Consider the following 25,200-nt stretch of genomic DNA (forward strand, 5'->3'; position numbering starts at 1 on the left):
AATGTATACCTTCAGATCAGCGGCACTGCTATGGGTACCCGCATGGCCCCACAGTATGCCAACATCTTTATGGCTGATTTAGAACGCTTCCTCAGCTCTCATCCCCTAAAGCCCCTACTCTACTTGCGCTATATTGATGACATCTTCATCTGGACCCATGGAAAAGAAGCCCTTGAGGAATTCCACCATGATTTCAACAATTTCCATCCCACCACCAACCTCAGCCTGGTCCAGTCCACACAAGAGATCCACTTCCTGGACACTACAGTGCTAATAAACAATGGTCACATAAACACCACCCTATACCGGAAACCTACTGACTGCTATTCCTACCTGCATGCCTCCAGCTTTCACCCTGACCACACCACACGATCCATCGTCTACAGCCAAGCTCTGCGATACAACCACATTTGCTCCAACCCCTCAGACAGAGACAAACACCTACAAGATCTCTGTCAAACTTTCTTACAACTACAATACCCACCTGCAGAAGTAAAGAAACAGATTGATAGAGCCAGAAGAGTTCCCAGAAGTTACCTGCTACAGGACAGGCCTAACAAAGAAAATAACAGAACGCCACTAGCCGTCACCTTCAGCCCCCAACTAAAACCCCTCCAACGCATTATCAAGGATCTACAACCTATCCTGAAGGATGACCCAGCACTCTCACAAATCTTGGGAGACAGGCCAGTCCTTGCCTACAGATAGCCCTGCAACCTGAAGCAAATACTCACCAACAACCACATACCACACAACAGAACCACTAACCCAGGAACTTATCCTTGCAACAAAGCCTGTTGCCAACTGTGCCCACATATCTATTTAGGGGACACCATCAAAGGGCCTAATAACATCAGCCACACTATCAGAGGCTCGTTCACCTGCACATCCACCAATGTGATATATGCCATCATGTGCCAGCAATGCCCCTCTGCCATGTACATTGGTCAAACTGGACAGTCTCTACGTAAAAGAATAAATGGACACAAATCAGATGTCAAGAATTATAACATTCATAAACCAGTCGGAGAACACTTCAATCTCTCTGGTCACGCAATCACAGACATGAAGGTCGCTATCTTAAAACAAAAAAACCTCAAAGCCAGACTCCAGCGAGAAACTGCTGAATTGGAATTCATTTGCAAATTGGATACTATTAATTTAGGCTTAAATAGAGACTGGGAGTGGCTAAGTCATTATGCAAGGTAGCCTGTGTCCTCTTGTTTTTTCCTACCTCCCCCCCCAGATGTTCTGGTTTAACTTGGATTTAAACTTGGAGAGTGGTCAGTTTGGATGAGCTATTACCAGCAGGAGAGTAAGTTTGTGTGTGTATGGGGGTGGGGGGGATGTGAGAGAACCTGGATTTGTGCAGGAAATAGCCCAACTTGATTGTCATGCGCATTGTGTAAAGAGTTGTCACTTTGGATGGGCTATCACCAGCAGGAGAGTGAATTTGTGTGGGGGGGTGGAGGGTGAGAAAACCTGGATTTGTGCTGGAAATGGCCCACCTGATGATCACTTTAGATAAGCTATTACCAGCAGGACAGTGGGGTGGGAGGAGGTATTGTTTCATATTCTCTATGTATATATAAAGTCTGCTGCAGTTTCCACGGTATGCATCCGATGAAGTGAGCTGTAGCTCACGAAAGCTTATGCTCAAATAAATTGGTTAGTCTCTAAGGTGCCACAAGTACTCCTTTTCTTTTTGCGAATACAGACTAACACGGCTGTTACTCTGATACCTAAACTGTTATCCTACACACAGTGATCTTAACCAAGAAGTCTGCCAGTATGGTTACCACTGTTGGAAGGGTCCATAAGGATCTCATTTGCTTCAGTCTTATGAGAAAATGTATAAATAAACCACTTTTATACATATTTAGATACTGCTATTGGTATCTAAATATGTATAAAAATTCAATAGGAAGGCCTCTCTGTAATATTGCTGTTGAAGGCTGAGAGGCAGTGATGACTGCATGGAGACTTAAAAGTGAAAAGGACAAACTAGGGTTGTGCTGAAAAAGATTGGCATGGCCTAGTCTAACATTAGAATCCTGAAGTTCTGTACAACTGATAATCCCATTAGAGCATGCGTAATGAGGTGGCTTTGAATCTTTCTGCCAATAACTTGCTATCCTTGTACTTGCCAAATAGTGGTTTACATGGCATCTATTTGCGCCGAGGTAAATACTGCATAACAATCAAGGCTCAGTTGCCATTTTGAAGGCATGCAGTAAAGAGTCCTTTCCCAAGGAGCTTACAGTTGAGGCCACAGCACACTGCAGCAGGTCCATGAGACAGATGGGAGGTGGGGACAAAAATGGAAGAGAGAAGACAAGGTAACAAAGTAAGCGAATATCCTACAATAAGAGGGCTCAACTTGCCACTTGAAATGAAGGTGCAGCTGGGATGGGGGTCAGCAATCTTCAAAGCTCTAAAAGTGAGAATTTGGGTAGGGGTGAAAACCTATTATATTTAAATTAAGACCTCCTTATGGTTAAAAGGCCCTTAGTGGTGCTTATCTATGCTGAAAATTGTTAGCAGGGCAACTACGGGAAAATAACTGACTATCAGTTTATGGTATGAGCCCCATCTTAAACACCAATTTTTTAAAGAAAGGTGTAGGGTTCTATGCTAGTGTTTTTGTATTCTCTTTGGTAAATTTGTATGGGCTGCAGAGGCCTACTTGTAAGGCATACATGAGATGAAGGAAAACTTGATGATGGTACTACAATTTACACATTAGACCACTAATCTGTGTCCTCTCAATACCCCCACCAGTAACAAGCTTTGTGGCTGGTACTTAAATGCATCTTTAATATACAGTTTTTTGTGAGGTGCAGAACAGCTCTGCTTATTGTCTACATGTAGCAAGTAGAGAAACTAAGCTCAGTTACCAACTCAGTGGAATTTCTTTCACTGTAATATGCATAATTTTAACCTAGAAATCTACCAGTTTGTTAAATAACAGTGAATGTTAACTAAAGCTGAAATTTCAGTGAATGTCAAATACAGGTAGTCCCAACTTCAGGGTAAACTATTCAGATTCAGAATAAATGGTGGTTATCCAAGAGCTTTGCTCTGTGTCCACTTCCAGCTGACTGTTCTGTTAGCTCCAGCACCCTGTCAGTGAGATCTGAACATACATGCCTTATGGATTGCAAATGCTCTTGGTAACTGCTTGACATAGAAAGCCTTGCCAATGACAAGGCTGTTACCGGTGCATAGTATTCTTAAACATAAAGATAATTCAGGTTATAAACCAACTGGCTTCTCATGTGTCCTATGCTCTTAAGTGTAAGGGTTAGCTATGACTCTCTTAAGGCTCATATAAGAGGAATGGACTCAGTGAAACCAGAATTGACTTTTTAGACTCTTGTAGATTTAAAAAACAAACTAGTTCTTAGAATGCTATTTTCATCCATATGTGTCAAAGCACAAGAGTTAAGAAATATGGAAGCAACAATGTAATGCTAGGTTGATGCCCTATTAGAGATGCTCTAGTTCAGGGGTTCTCACAACAAATTTTCTGGCGGCCTCAGTGTAGCCACGAACACTGGTTGTTGGCCGCTCCAACAATTTTTTTCCTAAACTACTTAATTAACTTTAGGAAAAACAAATAAATATGCATGTTTACGTATCCAAATCATTGTAATTGATTGATGTAGGTTTTTTGTAGACTCAATAGTAAAAACAATGTACAGTTATATTTTGGTGCCCCTGGCCCCTGCTGCCTACCTGGGCCCCACTGCTTCCACCCCATTGCCTTGGGCTCCCTTCTGTGGCCTCAGACCCCAGGCTCACCCCACTTCTTGCCTCTGAACCACAGCACTTGGTAAGGCCAGCCCTGCAGAAGCCCAGAGCCCGAGCCCCATGGCTGGAGTCAGGGGTGGGCTGAAGCCCAGAGCCCACAGGCAGAGCCCTGCTACTGTGTGGGGGCTGAAACTCAAAGCCCTCAACTTGGGGGAAGTGGACTGAAGCCCACCTCAGGAGGCCTGCAGCTGATGCCTGCTGCCAGAGCCCTGCGGCTGCAGCCGGGTGAGGGGGGGACTATAGCTTGTCACCGGAGCCTCTGGCAGAACCGGGGGAGGCTGAAGCCCGCTCCTGAGTGCTGCAGGGCGGGGCCACTGCTTTGCCCCCCTCTCCTTCTCTGCACAAGAGGCTGCTGTGGCTGCAGGAAAAACCCCTGGTGGCCGCATTTGAGAAACACTGCTCTAGTTCAACCAGAAGCTATGGGCTTGATGCAGTAATTAGTGGGGGGCGTAATTTTATTTTATTCTGCAGGAGGTCAGACTAGATATTCAGTCCTTTTTGGCCTGAAATCTATAAATGGCTGCTCTCACTGGCCCACCTTGATTATCATACAAATTGTAAGGAGAGTGATCACTTTAGATAAGCTGTTACCAGCAGGAGAGTGGGGTGGGGGAGAGAAAACCTTTTGTAGTTGTAAACACCCATTTTTTCATGCTTTGTGTGTATAAAAAGATCTTCTATACTTTCCACAGTATGCATCCGATGAAGTGAGCTGTGGCTCACGAAAGCTTATGCTCAAATTGTTTAGTCTTTAAGGTGCCACAAGTACTCCTTTTCTTTTTGCGAATGCAGACTAACACGGCTGTTACTCTGAAAAATGCTCTCACTGTAGAGACTAACTATGCCTGTTATATGTGTGAGAGTTGGCAAGATGTTAGTTTACACTGAACTATTCCTACAGTCTTGTATTACAAAAGCATTTGTTTACCTGATGTTCTGTTTCATATTTTTAGGCAGAAGTAAATCTAATTTGGGTTGGACGCCTCTTCACCTTGCATGCTATTTTGGACATGGCAGTGTGGTCAAGGATTTACTGAAGGTATACTTAATGCTGTCTCTTTCTAAATGAGTCTGAAGATCCTACATAAAACAAGATAGTATCATGAAAAACATTAATACTATTTCATGATACCACAAGTTGTTCAAAGGACCAATAGCTATTGTCTACTTCTGAAAGGTCAAAATAGACAGGAAAAATGGTTTTTCTACTGAAGTGCAAACTGTTTACTTGAAGAGAAGCAATGCAATTCTAAGTGAAGACTATGAACTATCCTTCTCACTAGTCATGTGCACGCTTGTATTTAATTACATGCTTGTACATGTACATATTTACATGGGAAAATATATGGAAATGTAGCAGGGTACAGATTATCCAACATTCTTGGAATGCATCGGAGACCACTGTTACAGAAAGTGGAGAAAGCAACTAGGAGAAGAGGTAATTCTGGTTTTGATTCTGACAAACAGAGGAACTAGTAGAGAAGTTGAAGGTGGAAGGCAGCTTGCGTGAAAGTGATCATGAAATGCAATAGAGTTTGATTCTAATGAATGGTAGGAGGGAAAACAGCAGAATAAAGATGATGGACTTTGAGTTTGCTAAAGTCTGCCTTCTTACAGGATTGGTAGGAAAGATCCTATAGGAATCAAGTAGAAGGAGAAAAATGTTCAGGAGAGTTGGCAATTTTTTAAAAGAAACCTTATTAAAGGCACATGGACAAATGATCCCAATGTGGTAGGGAAGATAGGAAGTATAGGAGACTTCTTTAATGACCTGAAACTGTCATTCAAAATGTGGAAACTACATCAAATTACAAAAGACAAATATTAAAAAAACAAACCCACAAGCATGTAGGGACAAAATTAGAAAGGCCAATGTACAAAACAAGATTAAACTAGCTAGGGACATAAAGGATAACAAACATTTTACAATCCATGAGAAGCAAGGGGAAGACCAAGGACTGGGTAGGCACATTACTCAATGTGGAAGGAGAGACAATAACAGAAAATTCATCCGATGAAGTGAGCTGTAGCTCACGAAAGCTTATGCTCAAATAAATTGGTTAGTCTCTAAGGTGCCACAAGTACTCCTTTTCCTTTTTTTTTGAGAAAATGCAGCAATAGCTGAAATGTTAAATGGCTTTTTTGTTTGTGTTTACCAAACAAGTTAGTTGGAGATTGGATAACTAACACCGTGAAAATCACTGTAAAATGGGGTAGGATCTGAGACTCAAATAGGAAAAAAAAAAAAAGTTAAGTATCTTCAAGTCTGCAGGGCCAGATGAAATACTTCCTAGAATATTTAAGGAACTAGCTGAAGAGATCTCTGATCCATTAGCAATTAAGACTACATTTTAGTCATGGGTATTTTTAGTAAGTCATGGACCAGTCACAAGCTGTAAACAAGAATTCACAGCCTGTAACCTGTCCATAACTTTTACTATATACCCCTAAGTAAAACTTGGACTGGGGCCCTGTGGGTGCTTGGGGAGGGGCCCTGTCCCTGCCATGAGCTCTGGGTCCACAGCTCCCATTGGCCAGGAACTGCAGCCAATGGGAGTTGTGGGGGCAGTGCCTGGAGGCGGGGGCAGTGCACAAAGTTCCTTGGCCCCTTTGCCTAGGAGCTGCGGGGACATGCTGGCTGCTTCTGGGGAGCCCCCTCCCCATACCCAAGATGCTGCTGCTGAGGGGCAAAGGGTGCAGTGGCCCAAAACTGCCCCAGCAGCAGTTGGTGCAGCTGGCCCAGGGGCTATCCGAGCAGCTGCACTGGCCGCTGCAGAAGTCACAGCTATCATGAAAAGTCACAGAATCTGACCTTCGTGATAGACATGCAGCCTTAGTAATTATCTTTGAGAACTCATAGAAGTTGAGGGAGAGACCCGAGGACTGGAAAAAGGCAAATATACTGTAGTACCTGTCTATATTTGCTTTTCATAAACAAATCAGGGACTTAGACTAGTTAGCTTAACTTCGGTATCTGGAAAGTTAATGATGCAAATCAATCAATTTATAAGCACCTTCCTAGAAGAAAATAAGGTGTTAAGTAACAGTTGACATGCTTTGACATGATTTGCTCTTGACAAATCCAACCTAATATCCTTTTTTGGTAGAATAGGGGAGACAGTAGAGAGGATATATCTTGACTTTAGAAAGGCTTTGATTCTGTCTCTCTGATTGTCAAAAACTAGAGAAATATATGGTACACAACTGGTTTGGAAAATCATTCTAAGACTAGTTATCAAATGTTTCACAATTGAGCTGGAAGGGCATATCAAGGGGAGTCCCGCAGGGGTCTGTCCTGGGTCAATTTCTAATTAATATTTTCATAAATAATTTTAATAATGGCATAGAGAGTGCATTTATGAAGTTCATGGGTGATGCAAACCTGGAGGGGTTGCAGTTGCTTTGGAGGACAGGATTAGAATTCAAAATGATATTGGCAAACTGGAGAAATGGCCTGAAGTAAATAGGATGGAATTCCATAAGGACAAATACAAAGTACTGTGCTTAGGAAGGAATAATCAATTGCACAAATACAAATATTGTATTTATTTATAGGGAAATAACTGTCTAGAAAGGAGTACTACAAAAATGGATCTGGGGGGTGTGATACAGGAGGGCCAGGGAGAGTGGTAGAGGGGAAATATATAAGCCCTAGGCTAATTAAGGTGTGGTTCCCTGTAGACTAGGGAGGGTGGCTACAGGTTAATTGGAGCACCTGTAGTCTATTAAGGCCCTGTCACAAACCCAATAAAACCCCCTGCTTCAGGGAGGCAGAGAGGGGGAGGAAGGAGAGGACTGGAGCGTGGAGGTGTTTTGAAAAACCAGGGAGACCCTGCCCCAGCAGGGGAGGGAGACTCCCTTCCACAGCGTCTAAGAACCGAAGGTACCCCACCCAAGGGGGAACAGGGTAAGAACCGGCAGGGGTTGAGAGGGGCTGGGGCTCAGAGTGAGGAGCAAACCTAGACCCCTCCCCTGCTTCCCTCCTCTACCACCTACCCGGGCCACTAGCAGGATCCTCTGTGCCCCAAGAGCAGGGGCAAGGGGTGGCATCTTAGCCCCCTGCCAAGAAAAGCACAGGACCTACCATACTAACATCGGCTATCTTGTCACAGGGGTTATAGTGGATCACAAACTAAATATAAGTCAGTTATATAATACTGTTGCCAAAAAAACCACATCACTCTGGATGTATTAGCAAGAGTGTTGTAAGCAAGACACAAGAATAATCATTCCACTCAACACTGATAAGGCCACAACTGGAGTATTGTCCAGTTCTGGATACTACACTTCAGGAAAGATGTGGACAAATTGGAGAAAGTCCAGAGGAGAGCAAATTATTGAAGGTCAGGAAAACATTGTAGAAAAATTTGTTTCATCTGGAGAAGAGAAGACTGAGAGGAGACAAGTCTTCAAATACATGAGGTTATAAAGAGGGTAATAAATTCTCCTTCTCCGCTGAAGACAGAGGAAGTAGTAATAGGCTTAAATTTCAGCAAGGGAGACTTGGGTTAGACATTAAGAAGCTTTTCCTAATGTAAGGGTAGTTAAGCACTGGAATAAATTGCCTATGGAGGTTGTAGAATCTTCATCATTTGGAGGTTTTTCAGAACAGGTTACACCAACATTTGTCAGGGATGGTCGAGGTCAGGGATTCTCAAACTTCACTGCACCATGACCCACTTCTGACAACAAAAATTACTTCACGACACCAGGACCAGGGACCAAAGCCCCACTGCCCTGGATGGCAGGACCAAAGCCCAAGCCCCACCTGTCTGGGCAGTGGGGTCAAAGCTGAAGCTCAAGGTCTTCAGCCTCAGGCAGGGGTCCTGCAACCTGAGTCCTGCTGCCCAGGGCTGAAGCCCTCAGGCTTTGGCTTTGCCCTCAGTAGTCGGGCTCGGGCTTCAGCCCTAGGCTCCAGCAAGTCTAAACCAGCCCTTGTGACCCCATTCAAAGGGGGTCACATCCCACTTTGGGGTCCTGTCCCACAGTTTGAGAAACACTGGGAACTGCTCAAACTGGGGCAGGCCTCCCAAGGGAGGCCGAGGAATGTGTTGGGGAGTGAGAGCTGTGTGCAACCTGGTGCTCAGATTTCCATCCCCGACCCCTGGGACGTGGCTCAGGCTGTCCTTCCCACCCCTACTTCAGTCCCTCACCAGGAAGTGCAGCATGGGCTCAGGCTCTCCTTCCCCCACATCCCTCACCTGAAGGTGGCAGGGCTCTGGCTGTCAGCTTCGGGGTGGCAGCAGCAGCATCAGTATCCCTTTTCACAGCAGACTTAGCTCCCCATTGCAACCCTTACTTCTGCTATTCATCAAGATCACTTTTCACATTGCCTCCCTTGCTTCTGTGCTGCTACTGGCAGGGCACTGCCTTCAGAGCTGGGTGCTCGGCCAACAGCTGCTGCTCTCCACTCTGCCTTCAGAGCTGGGTGGCAGTATATGTATGTGGAGGGAGGGGGCCATAAACTACTGAAGACACAAAGAAGGGGTACCTGTTCAAATAAGTTTGAGAACTACTGGTCTAGATAATACTTAGCCCTGCCTCAGTGCAGGGGACTCCCCAAGATGACTGTCAGGTCCATTCCAGTCCTACACTTCTATGTGCTTATGTACTGTTGCGCTTGTAGGCAGCTAACTACATAGGAGCTGCAAGGGGGGGTAACCCCCCACCCCACCCCAAGGTCAGCACCTCCCCAAACCCCTGCCCCTAGCCCTGAGCCCCCTCACATACACCCAAAGTGCTGCTGCCAGAGCAGCCCCTGAGCCAGCACCAGCCACTGCAGAAATTCCAGAGGTCATGGAAAGTCACAGAATCAGTGACCTCAGTGACTGACTTGCAGCCTTAGGCATAACCAGTGTTGGCAGTTAAGCTCCACAAAAGCTAACCAACTATCTGCAAAGTACAGCTAATTGCAGCATTCAGATACATGCACCAAAAACAAATGTGCCTTTTTTTGCTTTTTTCTGAAAGCCACACAGTGGATGGGAGGGGTGACTTCTTTTAAATTGATTTGGAAATAAAAAGAATAGATCTAGGTAAACTTGGATCTGGTTCTACATGGAAAAACTAATAATCGGGAGATTCTGGTCTGGGAAACCGACTGAGATTTTGCTACAAGGATTCCATCTCTAGTCCTACAAACAAAGCTAGTATCAACAAATGATACTGTCCCTGACCCAAAGACTTTGCTTACAGCATAGAGTAAACAAATGGCAAGCCTTCAGGGTGGGAAGGGGGGAGATTGTCAAATCCTCTTAATACATGGATCAGTGTCCTACAAAAATGGGTGAGTGCTAGTGCCCTTCTTACAGACAGAGTGATGGATGGAGGTTAAATAGACGGTGACTTGTCCTGGGGCAAAAAGGAAAGGTGTTTCATGTCTTCTGTGTATATAAATCTCCCCACTTGTGTTTTCCACTGAATGCATCTGATGAAGTGAGCTGTAGCTCATGAAAACTTATGGTCTAATAAATGTGAGAGTCTCTCAGGTGTCACCCTGAGAGACTCAGGGTGGCCCTCCTTTTCTTTTTGTGGATACAGACTAACACGGCTGCTCCTCTGAAACCTGTACTAGGGCAGTGGTTCTCAACCAGGGGCCCAGGACCACGGGGGGAGAGCAGGTTTCAAGGGGGCTGCTGAGCGGGGTCTGTGTTAGACTCGCTGGAGCCCAGGGTAGAAAGCTGAAGCCCACCACAGGGGGCTGTAGTCTGGGGCCCTGAGCCCCACCACCTGAGGCTGAAGCCAAACTTAACTTTGCAGGGGCCCCTGTGGCATGGGCCCCCAGGCAGTTGCCCTGCTTGCTACTCCTTAATGGTGGCTCTGGTTTTTATATGAAGAAAACCAGTTGTGGCACAGGTGGGCTGTGGAGTTTTTATAGCATGTTGGAGGGGCCTCAGAAAAGAGGTAGGGAACCCCTGTCCTAGGGTACTTTGTGGCAGTCAGGAATAGACCTAATCTCCTGACTCTAGTCTCGTGAGCTCAATCACTAGACCAGTTTCCCAGCTATAGTAAAACCACATAGTCCCATTAGTTCTGTTGCATATGCAGCTTGTCCTGATCTTTCTGACCATTTTAAGAGCAGGGTTCAGCAGGTGCAGTGTTTTGAAATGGGATTTTAAAGCGTGAGAGAGAGATCAAGGATCTCGGGTGCAGGAAAGGAATGGGAAAGATGGAGCTGAGATTCAGACAGGAATACAGTGGTACATTGCCTTTATGGTGCATAGAGGAGTTTCCACTTGATGTGGAAAAGGGCAGGGAGCCAGTGAAGAGATCATGAAACCTGCTAGTCGTGGCCCATTTAATCTTTTGAAGAGGAGTGTATAATAGTACTACAGTGTGATGTCTTTCAACTGGAGTGAAACTAAAGCTTTAATGGCTGCTGTATGCAACTTGTGCAACTTGGAGATGAGTGACAGCAAAACAAAGGCCATGTCTACACCTTAAAAAGTTAAGTCAACACAGCTACATCACTCAGGAGTGTGAAAAATCCACACCCCTGAGCAAAGTGGTTAAGCCAGCCTAACTGCTGGCATAGACTGCTCTAGGGCTGTGTCTACGCTACCCCTTGTTTCATATAACTTATATTGCTCAGGGGGGTGAATAACCCCCTCCCCCCCGATTATGTAAGTTACACCGACATAAGCACCAGTGTGGACAGCACTATGTCGGCAGGAGAGCTTCTCCTGCCAACATGGCTACCGCTGCTCGTTGGCGGTGGTTTAATCATGTTGACGGGAGAGCTCTCTCCCATAGAGTGACTACACTAGAGGTCTTGTAGCAGTGCAGCTGCATTGATACAGCGGCGTCACTGTAAACTCTCTAGTGTAGACATAGCCTAGGCTGACTAAAAAATTCTTCTGTTGAACTAGCTACTCTCTCTCAGGGAAGTAGCTTAACTACAGAGATGGGAGAACCCCTCCTGTTACGGTCGTGAGTATCTATGCTGAAGCAGTAGAACAGCGCTGCTGTAGTGGTTTAAGTGTAGACGCAGCCCCAATCTGAATTTGTTCCCTTTCACAAGGGCTCCTTGTAGATTTCCTCCCCTCTAAATCTTTCCATGTTATCACTGATTTACAACTATACTGAGGCACTGGCTTTACAACTATACTGGGACACACAGAAAACCTCCTAATTCATTCTTGACAAATAGGTTATAAACCAAGAGGTGTCGGTAACACTGAGTTCTTTCTGGATGGAATATTTTTTGTAGAGGTAACCTACTGACCTGCCTGTGTTTCCAGCATTACTTAACTGTCTCTGTCTTGGCAGGCTGGTGCAGAAGTAAACGTGTTAAACGATATGGGGGACACACCACTGCATCGTGCAGCCTTCACTGGACGCAAGGTAAAAATACACTATTGTCTAACTACTTGTGTTCCACCCTGTGTGGTTCACCCAGCATAAGATTGTGTCCCCATAAAGGGTGCTATAATGTGTCAATGGAGTCTAAAATGTTAAGTGGTTTAAAATAGTAACACATTGAAGCCAAAGCATTTGAGGTAGGAAAAATCCTTGTAGCAGCACATTCCAGAAAGCTACCAAAGGACTAATTTTAATGTGCCTAACATCTAGTCTGTCTAATCCTCAGTTTGGTTTGTTTGTTTGTTTTTTGGGTTTTTTGGCAGAGAAAGAACTGCTTTTTTTTTTTCCTTGGGGGGGGGTAGCGGAGACCTCAGTCTTCCTTCTCCATAGCTACTGTTTCCTTTTTTGTTCTCCAGGATGTGGCTGGCAGCTGGAAAGGGGGAACATAGTCATTTTCCTCTGAAGCACTTTACCTGCATGCCTGTCTGTGCAGTCATTCCTACGTCACTCGTACTATGTGCGTGGGGTAAAGCACTTTAGTGTGGGAGCATAGCACTAATCAGCCTCTCAGCTGTAAATGCTGGTTGTCAGATGGAAGCCAGTTTGGAGGGATGGGAAAAGTAGCTATTTCTGCATACAGCTTGACAGACCACTTATTAATCTCTCTCAAACCATAGCAGAAAGCAGTGATGCTCAGATGCCAGTGGTTCAGAAGTCAAATTATCGATAAACATTACCCAAATGAGCCACAGTAGTGTGAATTCATTGTTGCATTTACTATAGTACCTGTATATTCATATTTAAACAGTATGATGGAAGATATTTAGTTTTTACTTATATTTCCCATCATACTGTTTTAAATAGACTATAATTATTTTCACAGCAAAATGACTATTTTATCAACTACAACTGGTTAATAACATAGTAAAAGCATCGTGAATGGTTAATAATTAAATCAGTATTTTAATATCATGTGCTGCAAATAGCCTCAGGAGACACATTAAAGAGCCCCTTGCAGCTCAAGACTCTGAGTATCGCTGCCATAAAGAATAATTAGACTTAATTTAAGAATGGCCATACTGAGTCAACCACTTGTCCATCAAACCCAGTATCCCGTCTAGTGGGCAGTGCAGATGCTTCACAGGGAATGAACAGAACCTGTCAGAGTGATCCGTCTCCTGTCATCTGGTCCCAGTGTCTGGCAGTCAAGAGGTTTAAGGACATGCAGAGCATGAGGTTGTATCCTGACCATCTTGGCAAATAGCCACCGATGGACCTGTCCTCCATGAACATATCTAATTCTTTTTTTGAACCCAGTTATACTTTCGACCTTCACAACATCCCCAGGCAACAAGTTCCACAGGTTGACTGTCTACTGCATGAAAAAGTACTTCCTTTATGGGTGTGTGCGCGTAGGGGGGTTGTGGTTTGTTTTTTTTTTTAAAACCTGCGGCCTTTTAACTTCATTGGGTGACCTCTGGTTCTTGTTATGTGAATAATAAATATTTCCCCCTACACTTTCTCCATACCATTCATAATATTACAAACCTCTATCATGTCCCCCCATAGTAGTCTCTCTTCTAAACTGAACAGTCCTAGTCTTTTCAATCTCTCCTTATATAAAAGTTTTTCCGTACCCCTAATGACTTTCATTTACTTTTCTCTGTACCTTTCCTATTCATCTTGTTTGAGATGGCATGACCAGAACTGCACGCAGTATTCAAGGTGTGAGTGTACTATGCATTTATGTAGTGGCATTGTATTTTCTGTCTTATTCCTTTCTAATGGTTCCTAACGTTGTAGTGGCAGTCAAAAAAGCTAACACATTGAGCAGATATTTTCAGAGAATTATTTGACTCCAAGATCTTTTTAGAGTGGTAACAGCTAATTTAGACCCCATCATTTTGTATGTATAGTCAGGATTATTTTTTCTAATGTGCATTACTTTGTACATATCAGACTTGAATTTTATCTGCTGTTTTGTTGCCCAGTCACCCAGTTGTGTGAGGTTCCTTTGTAACTCTTCGCAACTGGTTTTGGACTTGCCTATCTTGAGTAACTTTGTATCATCTGCAAATTTTGCCACCTTACTGTTTACCCCTTTTTCCAGACCATTGATGAATATGTTGAACAGCACTGGTCCCAATACAGATCCTGCTATTTACCTTTACCCCCTTTACCTCTCTTCATTTGGAAAATTCAGCGTTTATTCCTACCCTTTGTTTCCTATCTTTTAACCAGTTACTGATCCATGAGAGTACCTTCTCTAATCCCATGATTACTACTTTGCTTAAGAGTCTAGTCAAAAACTTTCAGAAAGTCCCAGTACACTGCCAACTGGATCACCCTTGTCCATGTGTGTGTTGACGCTCTCAAAGAATTCTAATAGATTGAGGCATAATTTCCCTTTACAAAAGCTGTGACTCTTCCCCAACATCGTGTTCATCCATGTGTCTGATAATTGTGTTCTTTACTGTAGCTTCAACAAATTTACTGGATACTGAAGTTAGGCATACCAGCCTATAATTGCCAGGATTGCTTCTGGAGCCTTTTTTAAGAAATCGGTGTGGTGTTATGTTGTCCTCCAGTCATTTGGTACAGAGGCTGATTTAAGTGATAGGTTCACAGTTGGTAGTTTTGCAACTTCATATCTGAGTTCCTTCAGAACTCTTGGGTGAATACCATCTGGTCTTAGTGACCTGTTACTAGGGCCCTACCAAATTAATGTTCATAGGAATTTAAAAATCACAAATTTCATGATTTCAGGTATTTAAATCTGAAATTTCATGGTGGTGTAATTGTAGGGTCCTGACCCAAAAAGGAGTTTGGGGGGCTGGGTGTCACAAGGTTATTGTAGGGGGTGTTTCAGTACTGCTACCCTTACTTCTGCACTGCTGCTCATGGTGGCACAGCCTTCAGAGCTGGGCAGCTGGAGAGCGGCGGCTGCTGGCCGGGAGCCCAGCTCTGAAGGCAGAGCAGCCGTCAGCAGCAGCACAGAGGTAAGGAGGGCATGGTATGGTATTGCCACCCTTACTTCTGTGCCACTGCCTGCAGAGCTGGGCCCTCAGTCAGCAGCCACCTCTCTCTGGCCGCCCAGCTCTGAAGGTAGCGCAGAAGTAAAGGGTGGCAATATAGTGACTCCCGCTCCCCCCCAAAAAATAACCTTGTGACCCTGCTGCAACTCCCTTTTGGGTCAGGACCCCCAATTTGAGAAATTCTAGTTCTCCTCTCCCCTGGTGAAATCTATATAGTATGGGGGGGAAGCACACAAGACCAAATTTCATGGCCGGGTGGGGGGGAGAGGGAGATCAGATTTTATGCTCAGTGACACATTTTTCACGGCTGTTAATTTGATAGAGCCCTACCTATTACTGTTTAACTTGTCAGTTTGTTCCAAATTTCCTCTTTTGACGCCTCAATCTGGGATAATTCCTCAGATATGTCACCTTTTTTAAAAGAGGCTCAGGTGTGGGAATATCCCTTTGCATCTGTCTTCACTGCAGAAGATGTAAGAATTCATGGGCAGCGGGTATAATAGTCCAGGGAAGGTTTGGTCTTCTCTCACGCTGCTGCTGACCCACTGCTAGACACCTGAGCTGTGGTGGTCCCGCCCCTTCTCCGAGGCCCCCACCACCTGCTGCTGTCTCCCCTCAGGGGCATGGGGGAGTGAGGAGTGACAGAGCCAGCAGTGGGTGGGGGAGTGAGGAGGCTCCAGCCGGCAGGCCAGCCCAGCACTTGGGGGTGGGGGAGAGGCTGGGGCTCCTCCGGTCCTGTGGGGGCCCCTTAGGGCTTCTGTTATGGGGGTGGAGGGGTCTGGGGCAGAAGGGGCGGGGCTGGTGGGCTAGCCTCCCCAGAGCGGGGTTTCATCTGGTGCCCATGAAAGAATTCATTTAGCTTTTATGCAATGGTCTTGTTTTCCTTGAGTGCTGCTTTAGCACCTTGATCATCCAGTGGCCCCACTTATTGTTTGGCAGTCTTCCTACTTCCAATGTACTTAAACATTTTTTTGCTGTTTGTATCTTAATTCTTTTTTTGGCTTGCCTAATTATAGACTTTAAGGCTGACTTGTCTGGATTAGTTGGATATTAGTTGCATAGCTAAAGGGGATTGAAATCACTTGTGTTAAGTGCTCATTCATATGAAGCTCTATATCCAATAAGCCTAGAAACAATATTGTAAATACTGATCTCCTATCCACTTATTACATAGAATACCAGAATTAAGATGAGTAGATTCAGTAGCTAATTAATATGAACAACTTGTTCTTTCAAACAGAAGCCATTTGCCTCTTAATGCTGTATAGGCATAAACATGTAAAATGTAGATCTGATTCTCATATGACCATATGGTTACGCAGCAGAAAGTGTTGTCTCTGATCAGCTTTGAGTGATACTTAAAGTTCTCCAGTACAAGATTCCTTACTACAAGTGTTTATTGTCACACTCTTGAGTAAGATGTCTTTATGCCTGACTTTACTGCTGTGTATCTTCAAGTCCAGGTAACTTACTGTGGTCCCTTTATTCCAAATAATACAACAGGATTGTGATTTTCTTCCCTTGCCATGTTTTACCAACTCATTGTGGCAGTGAACCAGTTACACGCTGCTAGGCTCACAAAGGAGGGTTGCAAAACAGTGGACCAACCCAGTTCTAGGAAAGTGCCATTGTGATAAAACATCATAACTTTGAACTTTTCTTGCAGGAGGTGGTGATGCTGCTCTTACAGTATGATGCTGATACTTCTATTGTTAACGGGGGTGGACAGACGGCAAGAGATGTTACACAAGATAAAGAGATCAATAATATGTTGGAAGGTAACTTCCTGTGTCTTCACTGCCTTTCATAAGCATTTGTAGCTCTGAAGAAAGCTGCTTCACCTACAAGTTCACTTGATTTCAAAGCAGCTTCTGGTTCAAAACTAATTAAACTAATTTTCAGTCACTTCTATTGTAAAAACACTGACCAGTCAATACAACAGGGCTGTTTGTTAGTGCCTTTGAAAGAAGCCTTAAAAATTATTTGTAAATGCTGTTTCTGATCAAAGTTAGGGCCTTAAAGGCAACACTGTTTTTTGTTTTTTTTTTCTCTGAGCCCTTTAATGATGTGGACTATGTGTAGCACTCAAAGGCCTAGCTCACTGCATAGGGGAAAGTAATCCAAGCATGTGCTGATAACAAAAGCTGCTTTGTGTGTAACAAGATGGGATATAAACCACTTCACTTGGATGCAAACATAATTTCTAGCATTTTGCAAAGATAGTGGGCAAACCTGCTCAGACATCAGTGACTCTGCTAGGTGTCAGAGGAATTGCAGGAAAGATCCTCAAATCTGTTTCCAACTCTGCTTCTCTAACCACTAGATAGTGTTTGGAGAATAATAATTATTTCTCCACTCTAAAATTCTCACCTACAAAGAGGCTAGGTAGGTTGTAGGGCATCTTCGCAGGGGAATAGAAAAGGGAAATCTGCCCAATTTAACTTTGAGTACCAAATGGTCAATGGGAAAAGACGCTCTGAATCATTCACAAACTTACCAGGTCTTGCTCTGGACAATTTCAGCTCTGAAAGTGGAGACCCTGTCCAAGTGATTTTGGGTCTCCAGCCTGAGATGAAGCAAAGGGGTGTGACTTCCAGAGAGCAGGTGCTTAACATTTTTTGAAAATCAAATCTTAAAGGTGTCAAAAGTTGAATACCCAAAATTGATTTACTTTTTAAAGTCTTGACCTGTACTGCTTTCAAAAAGCAAGTATGTTTTATGTATTGATTCACTACTATGCTATCTGCAAACAAAGGGTAAGAAAATAACTATCACTTAGCCCCAGTACTGCCACCAGGAATACTTTTTAGATGGGGGTTCTTGACAACATAACCCTGAATAGACTTTATGAATAATTGATCTTAATTCAAATGTAATTCTTTAATTTGAACAGATTGGTACATGTGGCTCTTAAAGTCAAATATGGACTAGAAAACTAAAAATTTCCAGATGAAATCATTCCAAGCAGTACTTTTCCAGAAAACATGCTATTCCTTAATTGTACATGAGATTACAGGCAATTCTCATAAACAGATGCTCTACAGATAAATTCTTAGAATGAGTGCACTTCTCAGGGTGAAGCATTTATTAAAGCTCTTATAAATCTGGCTAACAATGTCAGTTTCACAGTTGTTGCTATGGTTACAATCTGACCACGTGACTGAAAACCAAGACTTCCTAAAAGTCTGATTAACCTGCAGGGGGATTTACTTTTTCCCTTAAATCCAGTTAAACTTATTAAAACACTTGATCCAGTTCTGCTGTCCTCAGTAAATGAAAACAAATTTACCAGTGGGATTTATCATGACACATTTATTAGGGCAACAAGATAATTTTGTGATGGTAAAAACTTCCATTGTATACAGAGATAGTGTAGAAACAGTTACATATGTATGCGCTAAGGGTCTGGGGGCGGGGGTGTTTTTGTTTTTTTGGAGAGAAGATCAAAGCACCCCATCTCCACCTGAAGTCCAATGAGTTGCTCAGCACTTCTGGAAAAATCCTACAATTGTGCCTAAACCTCTGGCTCCATAACTTAGAATGCCTAGAGTACATATCAATATGTAAACTGAGGAATTCCTGAGCTTTGTCCTCTACAGCACAGACAAGCTTGTCTACATCCTTCTGTTATATAGATAAATCACTTTTGGTATCTGTGAATAACAAAAAGTTGAAACAATAGCATCTTAATTTGTCAAATGATTATGCCAGTTATATGCATCTGAAGTCAAAAGACGTGAATAAATCACTTTAATAGTAATACCTAGCGCTCTTTTCACTGCTCCTTGAAAACAAACCATTCTTCTCGGAGTGTGACTAAAAAAAGTGTGCAAAGCTTGAATATTTCAGTCCAGAGGAGAACTCTGTGTAGTATGGATTGTGTTTAAAGTAAGATTTTTTTGCATATGCTCTTTTAGACACAAACCTATCAGGGCTTGAAAAATCCTAGCCCTCATGGTTGGGAAGAGAACTTTCCAAATGTGAATAGCATAAACCAGTGTTGTGCCATCATCTCAAGTCTGCAGTCAGCTCCACTGCTATTGCTCATAGCATAGACAAGCACCGGTTGGTACTGCTTGACTGGGGAGAAGCTCTTTTCTTCAAAGATATTAGAGCAGGATGCGAAATGCAGTCGAGAGGAGTAAACTAGCAAAGACTTCCCAACCAGACCACTACTACCAGGAAGAAAGGAGGGGGAAATAGAATCCCCCAGGCAACACTGTAGCAGCCACAGAACTTTATGATGGCATAGTAGAAAAGGTGCACTTTTTTAGGAGCCCTTTGGTGGTAGGGGTCAGAGGGAGTGGGTTGTGTCATGGAAGCTTCAAATAGCTTATTTTTAATATCCTACTCTAATGGATGGACCCCTCTATCAGAGTGACGGGTCAGCACTTCAGTAGTAATCCCAATAAGTGCCATAGTGCAGTTTTGGCTTCTTAAGTAGGCTATTTTCATAGAGTGGGACCTCAGTCTTACGCTGTACCTAGTAAGTTTGTTGCTAGTTATTGGGTGTCTGATTAAAATCTCTTAGCCGTGTATGTGAGTGTACAGTTTGTTGTAGAAGGCTGCTTGAGATTGACAGGTTAAGCTGGAGAAGGATGAGATTTTTGTGGGGAAAAAGTTAGTGGTAAGATAGAGAAGGGGAATAGAGGAGAGAGAAGATCTTTTTATAGGAAGGGAAAGAAAGTATAATATCCAAGATGCAAGTAGGGCTGGTTAAATAGTGTCGGTCAAATATTACCACTGAACTTCCCCAGTATTCATTGGAAAAAAAAACCTTAGGACAAATACTTCTTGCACTATTGAACCTCTACTACTTGGTAAATGTTTGAATACTTGAGTAACTTCAGAATTTTTCTGCAGTGATTTGTGACCTTTTAGACTTTTGCATGGTATTTAATTGACTCTGGAGGTCATGGCTCTGTAAGTGTATTTCACCCTGTCTGGTAGGCATAGCCCTCAAGTTAACAAGTGTTGAGGAAACTATAGGCCCTGTATACCGTGCTTGAACATTCTTCATTAGACAGATATCACTTTGCTGATGTTACATGTGTTCTTCTGAGACTACAACTGTGGTTGCTAAAGCTATTTTCACTTTGAAAACAGCAGTGGAAAGGACACAAGAAAGGAAACTGGAAGAACTGCTTTTAGGAGCAGCAAGAGAAGGGGAGACTGCAAAAGTCTCAGCACTGGTAAGAATTTGAGATGTTTTTCGCTACATATGCTACCTTCACACCCCGCACCCCTATGGTAGGCAACAGTCTGAAGTACAGTGCTTCCTTACCATTAGTATTCTCCTTTTTATTACAACAGATTAAGATGCAAAATTTTCTAGTGTTTTCTAATATCCTTCCTGAGTTGGCTAAAGGATACTGTGAAGTGCTACTGCTTGAACTTCTACAGTACCTCAGTCGTGGGGCTTACCATGAGAATTATCTGCTTCAGCTGAGATTAGTCTAGTACATGACAAACATTAGTGAGTACAAAATGTATGAATGCAACATGAAGTCTGAGACTTCAAAAACACACAATGAATCTGAGGTGTATCTTCAACCACAAAACAAATTCTGTCCCTGGTGTATATTGCAATACTTTCAGCCAGCAACAGATGCTGATTCTGGGTCTCAAAGAGAAACAGGTCTGGCCATGCTACTCCTCTGTGACCTCCAAGGAACACATTAGTGCTAGTGGATGTAACATCTATACTGAACCAATGTCCCTGGGGTTAACAGCCACTTCCCTGCTGGAGGTGCTGGCCCTTGGATGAGACAGCAAACTAAAATTGATTACATGTAGTGATTAAAGTTTTTGTTTTGTAATGTGAAACTTGTACTACTTCTGGTACTCATTCACTGCATATCGAAAGTTTGCAGATTGAGTAAATCAAAATGTCTTAAATGTGTGGCTAGGAAATATAAATTTTTCACCTGTTTTTCTGAAATGGTTGGGAGAATGAGTTTCTAAAACAACTCTCCTGAAGTAAGATCAAATATGAAACTTCGTTCAAATGGTATCTTTCTGGTAAAGTTGTAAGCCCATCTTGTTTTAAAGCTTTGAACTAGTCGCATTTCATGACACATGAAATCCAGAAACATCACATGTGTTGCAATAAATTGTCAATCTATAGAGGTGTGACCTCTACCAATAAGGTTACCAGCAGAATTGTATTAAATATAAACTGACTGCATACTTTGAAGCTTCTTAAGGAGCTTTCCAACCACTACCTGAATGAGAAAATGGTTCTACTACTTGTATTTTTCTTGACCATGTACCCTCAGTTCAGTTATAAATCCGTTCCCTTCCAGCTCTATCTGGGGCTGCTAATTACTTAGAATATTCCTGTCCTTAGTCTTGATGGACTTCTGTGGCCTGTGTACATACAGGATGTCTGAACTGATTGGTGTTCCCCTCTGGCCTTATCTATTAACACAGTGGTTCTAAAACTATGGGCTCCCAAAGGAGGCACAAGAATGTGTCAAGGGTGGTGTGAGCTGTGTGTTTTGTTTTTTGGAAGAGTTCTGGCTGTCTGCCTTGGGTGGCTGGGGTTTGTGCAGAAGGGCCATGCACACCCAGAAGGTGGGGATAAAGGGCCTCTCCCCACCCCATTCCTCACTGGGACGTAGCAGGGCTCTGGCTGTCAGCCCCGGGGGGCAGTAGCAGTGCAGAAGTAAGGGTTGCAATGGGGTACTGTCTTCTGCGAAAAGTGATATTGATGAATACTACTTCTGTGCTGCTCTTGGGGGGCCACCTTCAGAGCTGGCTGCCCAGCCAGCAGCTGCTGCTCTCCCAGCTTCAGAGCTGCGTGGCGATTATATGTACGGGGGCTGGGGAGAAGAGGCATAAATAACTACAGACACAAAAAAGGGAGGCCTGATCAAATAAGCTGTTGAGAGCCACTGTATTAACGCAAATAGTTTCAAAAGCGTAGGGAACTCTCATGTCAGCTGTTTCTCTACTAGCCATGTGCCATGTTACAGAAGACATATTGGTTTTCTCTTGAATCTGCTAAAATCTTTTTTTGTATATTTGTTACTCTGCTGCCTGAGGGACAGAATAATCCCTTCCCTAATGAGTTAAGGTTTTCCTGTGAATGTTGTCTTTTATGCACTGGGTTTTTATGAGCAACTGCTTCCGAGTTTTCCCATGGAGTTTTTATACTCCTTCCAGACATGTTTCTGAACAAAATGAGGATATCTGGGTCATAAGTGATAGGTACACACCTATAGAGAATTACAGATTCAACAAACTGAACACTGACTTTTAATTTATTTATTTATTTTTGATAGTATTGTCCTTATTAACTTACAGAACCTTTTACCATCAGGGCTTCTGATTTTAGAATTCTCTAAAAACTCAATTTCTGTTGTCTTCCTGTTCTCAAAGGAACCAAAAATCTTTAAACTATTAAGAGTACCATGGCAATGCAGCCAGTTCTGTGCTACATTGCACATGGGAGATGGGAAGGGGACGCTTAAGCCAAGAACATAGGGAAGTAGCTACTTGTAACTGAACCTCTCTCACTTGGCTGCTGTAGACCTCGTGCTTCCGATAGCATGATCCCTTTTCGTCACCCTACTTTTCAGTGTGTACATTTCAAGATTTCGGGGCAGGGAGCAGATACTTGACCATAAATCGCTCAGGCTATATGTAATGCAAGAGGAAAACTAAATTAACCTGTAAATATAAGTCTTCGTTTTTTTTAGTTGAACAGGCCAAAGCCTCCTGATATTAACTGTACTGATCAGATGGGAAATACACCATTACATTGTGCAGCATACCGTGCCCACAAGCACTGTGCCTTAAAACTTCTAAAAAATGGTGCAGACTCTAAAATCAGAAACAAAAATGGTAAGTAAAGTTCTTAGTTTAAATATGAAGCAAAGGAACTAAACCAGTGTCATTTTATGGGAGTACTTGTTAGCCACTGCTTAACTGTTAAGTGCAAGTTAGGCCTTGTCTTTATGGTGCAGCAATGTGAACTGCAGGCTATGAATTCTAATGCAGTGGTTCTCAAACTTTTTTTTTGCGGATCACTTGAAAATTGCTGAGGGTTTCAGCGGACCACTTAATGATTTTCCAAATGTTGTTTGTACTGTTGGCTAACTATTGTATAGCGCTTTGATATTTTAATATCCATACTTACCTTTCTAATGTGATGGATGTGCCCTCTCTCCCCCTGCCATGGCAGCCCCTGAGAGGGAAGGGGGCGGGGGGTCTCCCTCTCTCCCCTGCCACGGCAGCCCCCAAGCTGGGGCTGGAAAGGACGGGCGGTCTCTCCCCTGCCACAGCAACCACAATGCTGAGGCTGGGAAGGAAGGCCGTCTCTCCTCAGCAGCCGCAGCCCTGGAGCTGGGGAAGTCACCTCTTTCTCTGGCTGCTGCAGCCCTGCACATCCCAAATTCCTCCCACTTCTTTTCACCCCACTGCCCCCTCCCCCCCCGTGCACCCCAAGGCCATCACCTCACCTTACCTGTGTGTCTTCTCCAGGGTCCAGGCACCTAATTAGTGCAGCCACACCCGTGTGGCTCCACTAATTAGGTGGGTGGCCCTTCATTCTCTCATGTGCGGTCACCCAGGTGTGCACTTTAGAGGGAACTATCTGCGGACTACCTGAATGGAGCTCGTGGATCACTGGTGGTCCACGGACCAGTTTGAGAACCTCTGTTCTCATGCACACCAATGTGTTGCATGCTAACTGGCTTGTGAAGACCCTGTTGAGGTACACCAAAAGTTCCCTATTGCACTCTAACTTATGTGCTAAATTAAAATGCAATAGGGAGCTATTAGTGCTCACCAGTGTCTGCAGGGGCCAGTTAGTGTGCAACATGTTGGTGTGCATGAGAATTCACACCCCTGCAGTTTGTGTTGCTGCACCGTGTAGACGGGCTCTGAGTCACTTTTTGTTGACTCTGCCAGAGATGAGCATAGCAGCGTAAAAGCAGAGGATAAAATTTTCAGTTCATGGAAAGTCATTGGGACTGATGCTCCTGTGTCACTTCAGGTTCTCTTGACAATCCCACTTGTAAAGTTTATCTTGTCACTTTTTTTATCAAATTGACTGTAACACTCTGGTTAAATTAAAAGTAAATAACTGGCAGATGTTGACTAAAATAAAATCAGGCTTTTGTAATCCAGCAAAACTCTTCCTTAGCAATTCTCGCAAAATTCAATTTGCCCACAGTTTTAGAATAACAAATTATATTATATTTGTTGGTCAATTAAGAATTGTTCTTGTCTGGCAAGTGAGCAAATCTTGTAAGGTTCAGAAGATGTCTTACTGTAGGAAGTGAATCATAGCTAGTATACCACTCTCCTGCCAGCTGTTCTTTCTATCGATAGTGTTCAAACAAGCAAATGATTGCAATTGCTTTCCCTCTGAGCTAGATAGAAACCTTATGCCATATTAAATGCATCCAGTGTAATTACTACATAATACTTATCCACAGCATTAAATGTCCTACAACAGATCTAACTCCTAATTAAAGCTAAACTCTCTTCTGGATTTTATTTTGGTTATTAAACAGACCAGACACCGTTTGATCTAGCCCAAGGTGCAGAAATGAAACAGATACTTGGAGGAAGCATTGGCAAGGTGGGTACAAAAGATCCTATATTAAACTGTTCAAGAAACAATCAGTTGATTAGTTTTTTAAAATATTTTATTTTATATAGGTGATCAACAAACGCCTGAAACGATATGAAGGTCTCCTGTGGAAGGTATGTTTTCTTTTACTTCCCTTTTCATAATATGTAAAACAACCCAAACACTGTTTTCCAAGTCTATCCGAGAAGATTGTATTCTCTGCTCTTGAGAGGGGGTTGATGGATGGTGGCTTTTCTGTGATATCTTGACAGGTGTATTGCAGCATATCCAAGGATTAGTTCTGGAAATAGGTTACAGAGTAGCAGCCGTGTTAGTCTGTATCCACAAAAAGAAAAGGAGTACTTGTGGCACCTGAGAGACTAACCAATTTATTTGAGCATAAGCTTTCGTGAGCTACAGCTCACTTCATCGGATGCATGTAGTGGAAAATACAGTGGGGAGATTTTG

At 43.3% G+C, this 25,200-nt stretch overlaps 1 protein-coding gene across 2 annotated transcripts in view; it reads left to right on the plus strand.

The window, feature by feature from the left end:
* OSBPL1A (oxysterol binding protein like 1A) overlaps window positions 1–25,200 on the plus strand; it is a 141,279-nt gene that overhangs the window by 15,173 nt on the left and 100,906 nt on the right. For both annotated transcript variants that reach the window (XM_084620925.1, XM_084620924.1), the window contains exons 3-9: window positions 4,767–4,852; window positions 12,082–12,156; window positions 16,816–16,927; window positions 20,256–20,341; window positions 22,853–22,997; window positions 24,674–24,741; window positions 24,822–24,866. In XM_084620925.1, the coding sequence (XP_084477051.1) occupies window positions 4,767–4,852; window positions 12,082–12,156; window positions 16,816–16,927; window positions 20,256–20,341; window positions 22,853–22,997; window positions 24,674–24,741; window positions 24,822–24,866 (617 nt within the window). The remainder of the gene's footprint in view (window positions 1–4,766; window positions 4,853–12,081; window positions 12,157–16,815; window positions 16,928–20,255; window positions 20,342–22,852; window positions 22,998–24,673; window positions 24,742–24,821; window positions 24,867–25,200) is intronic.

Source organism: Lepidochelys olivacea (genome assembly GCF_965140295.1).
Source record: "Lepidochelys olivacea isolate rLepOli2 genome assembly, chromosome: 2".
Classification (NCBI taxonomy): domain Eukaryota; kingdom Metazoa; phylum Chordata; order Testudines; family Cheloniidae; genus Lepidochelys; species Lepidochelys olivacea.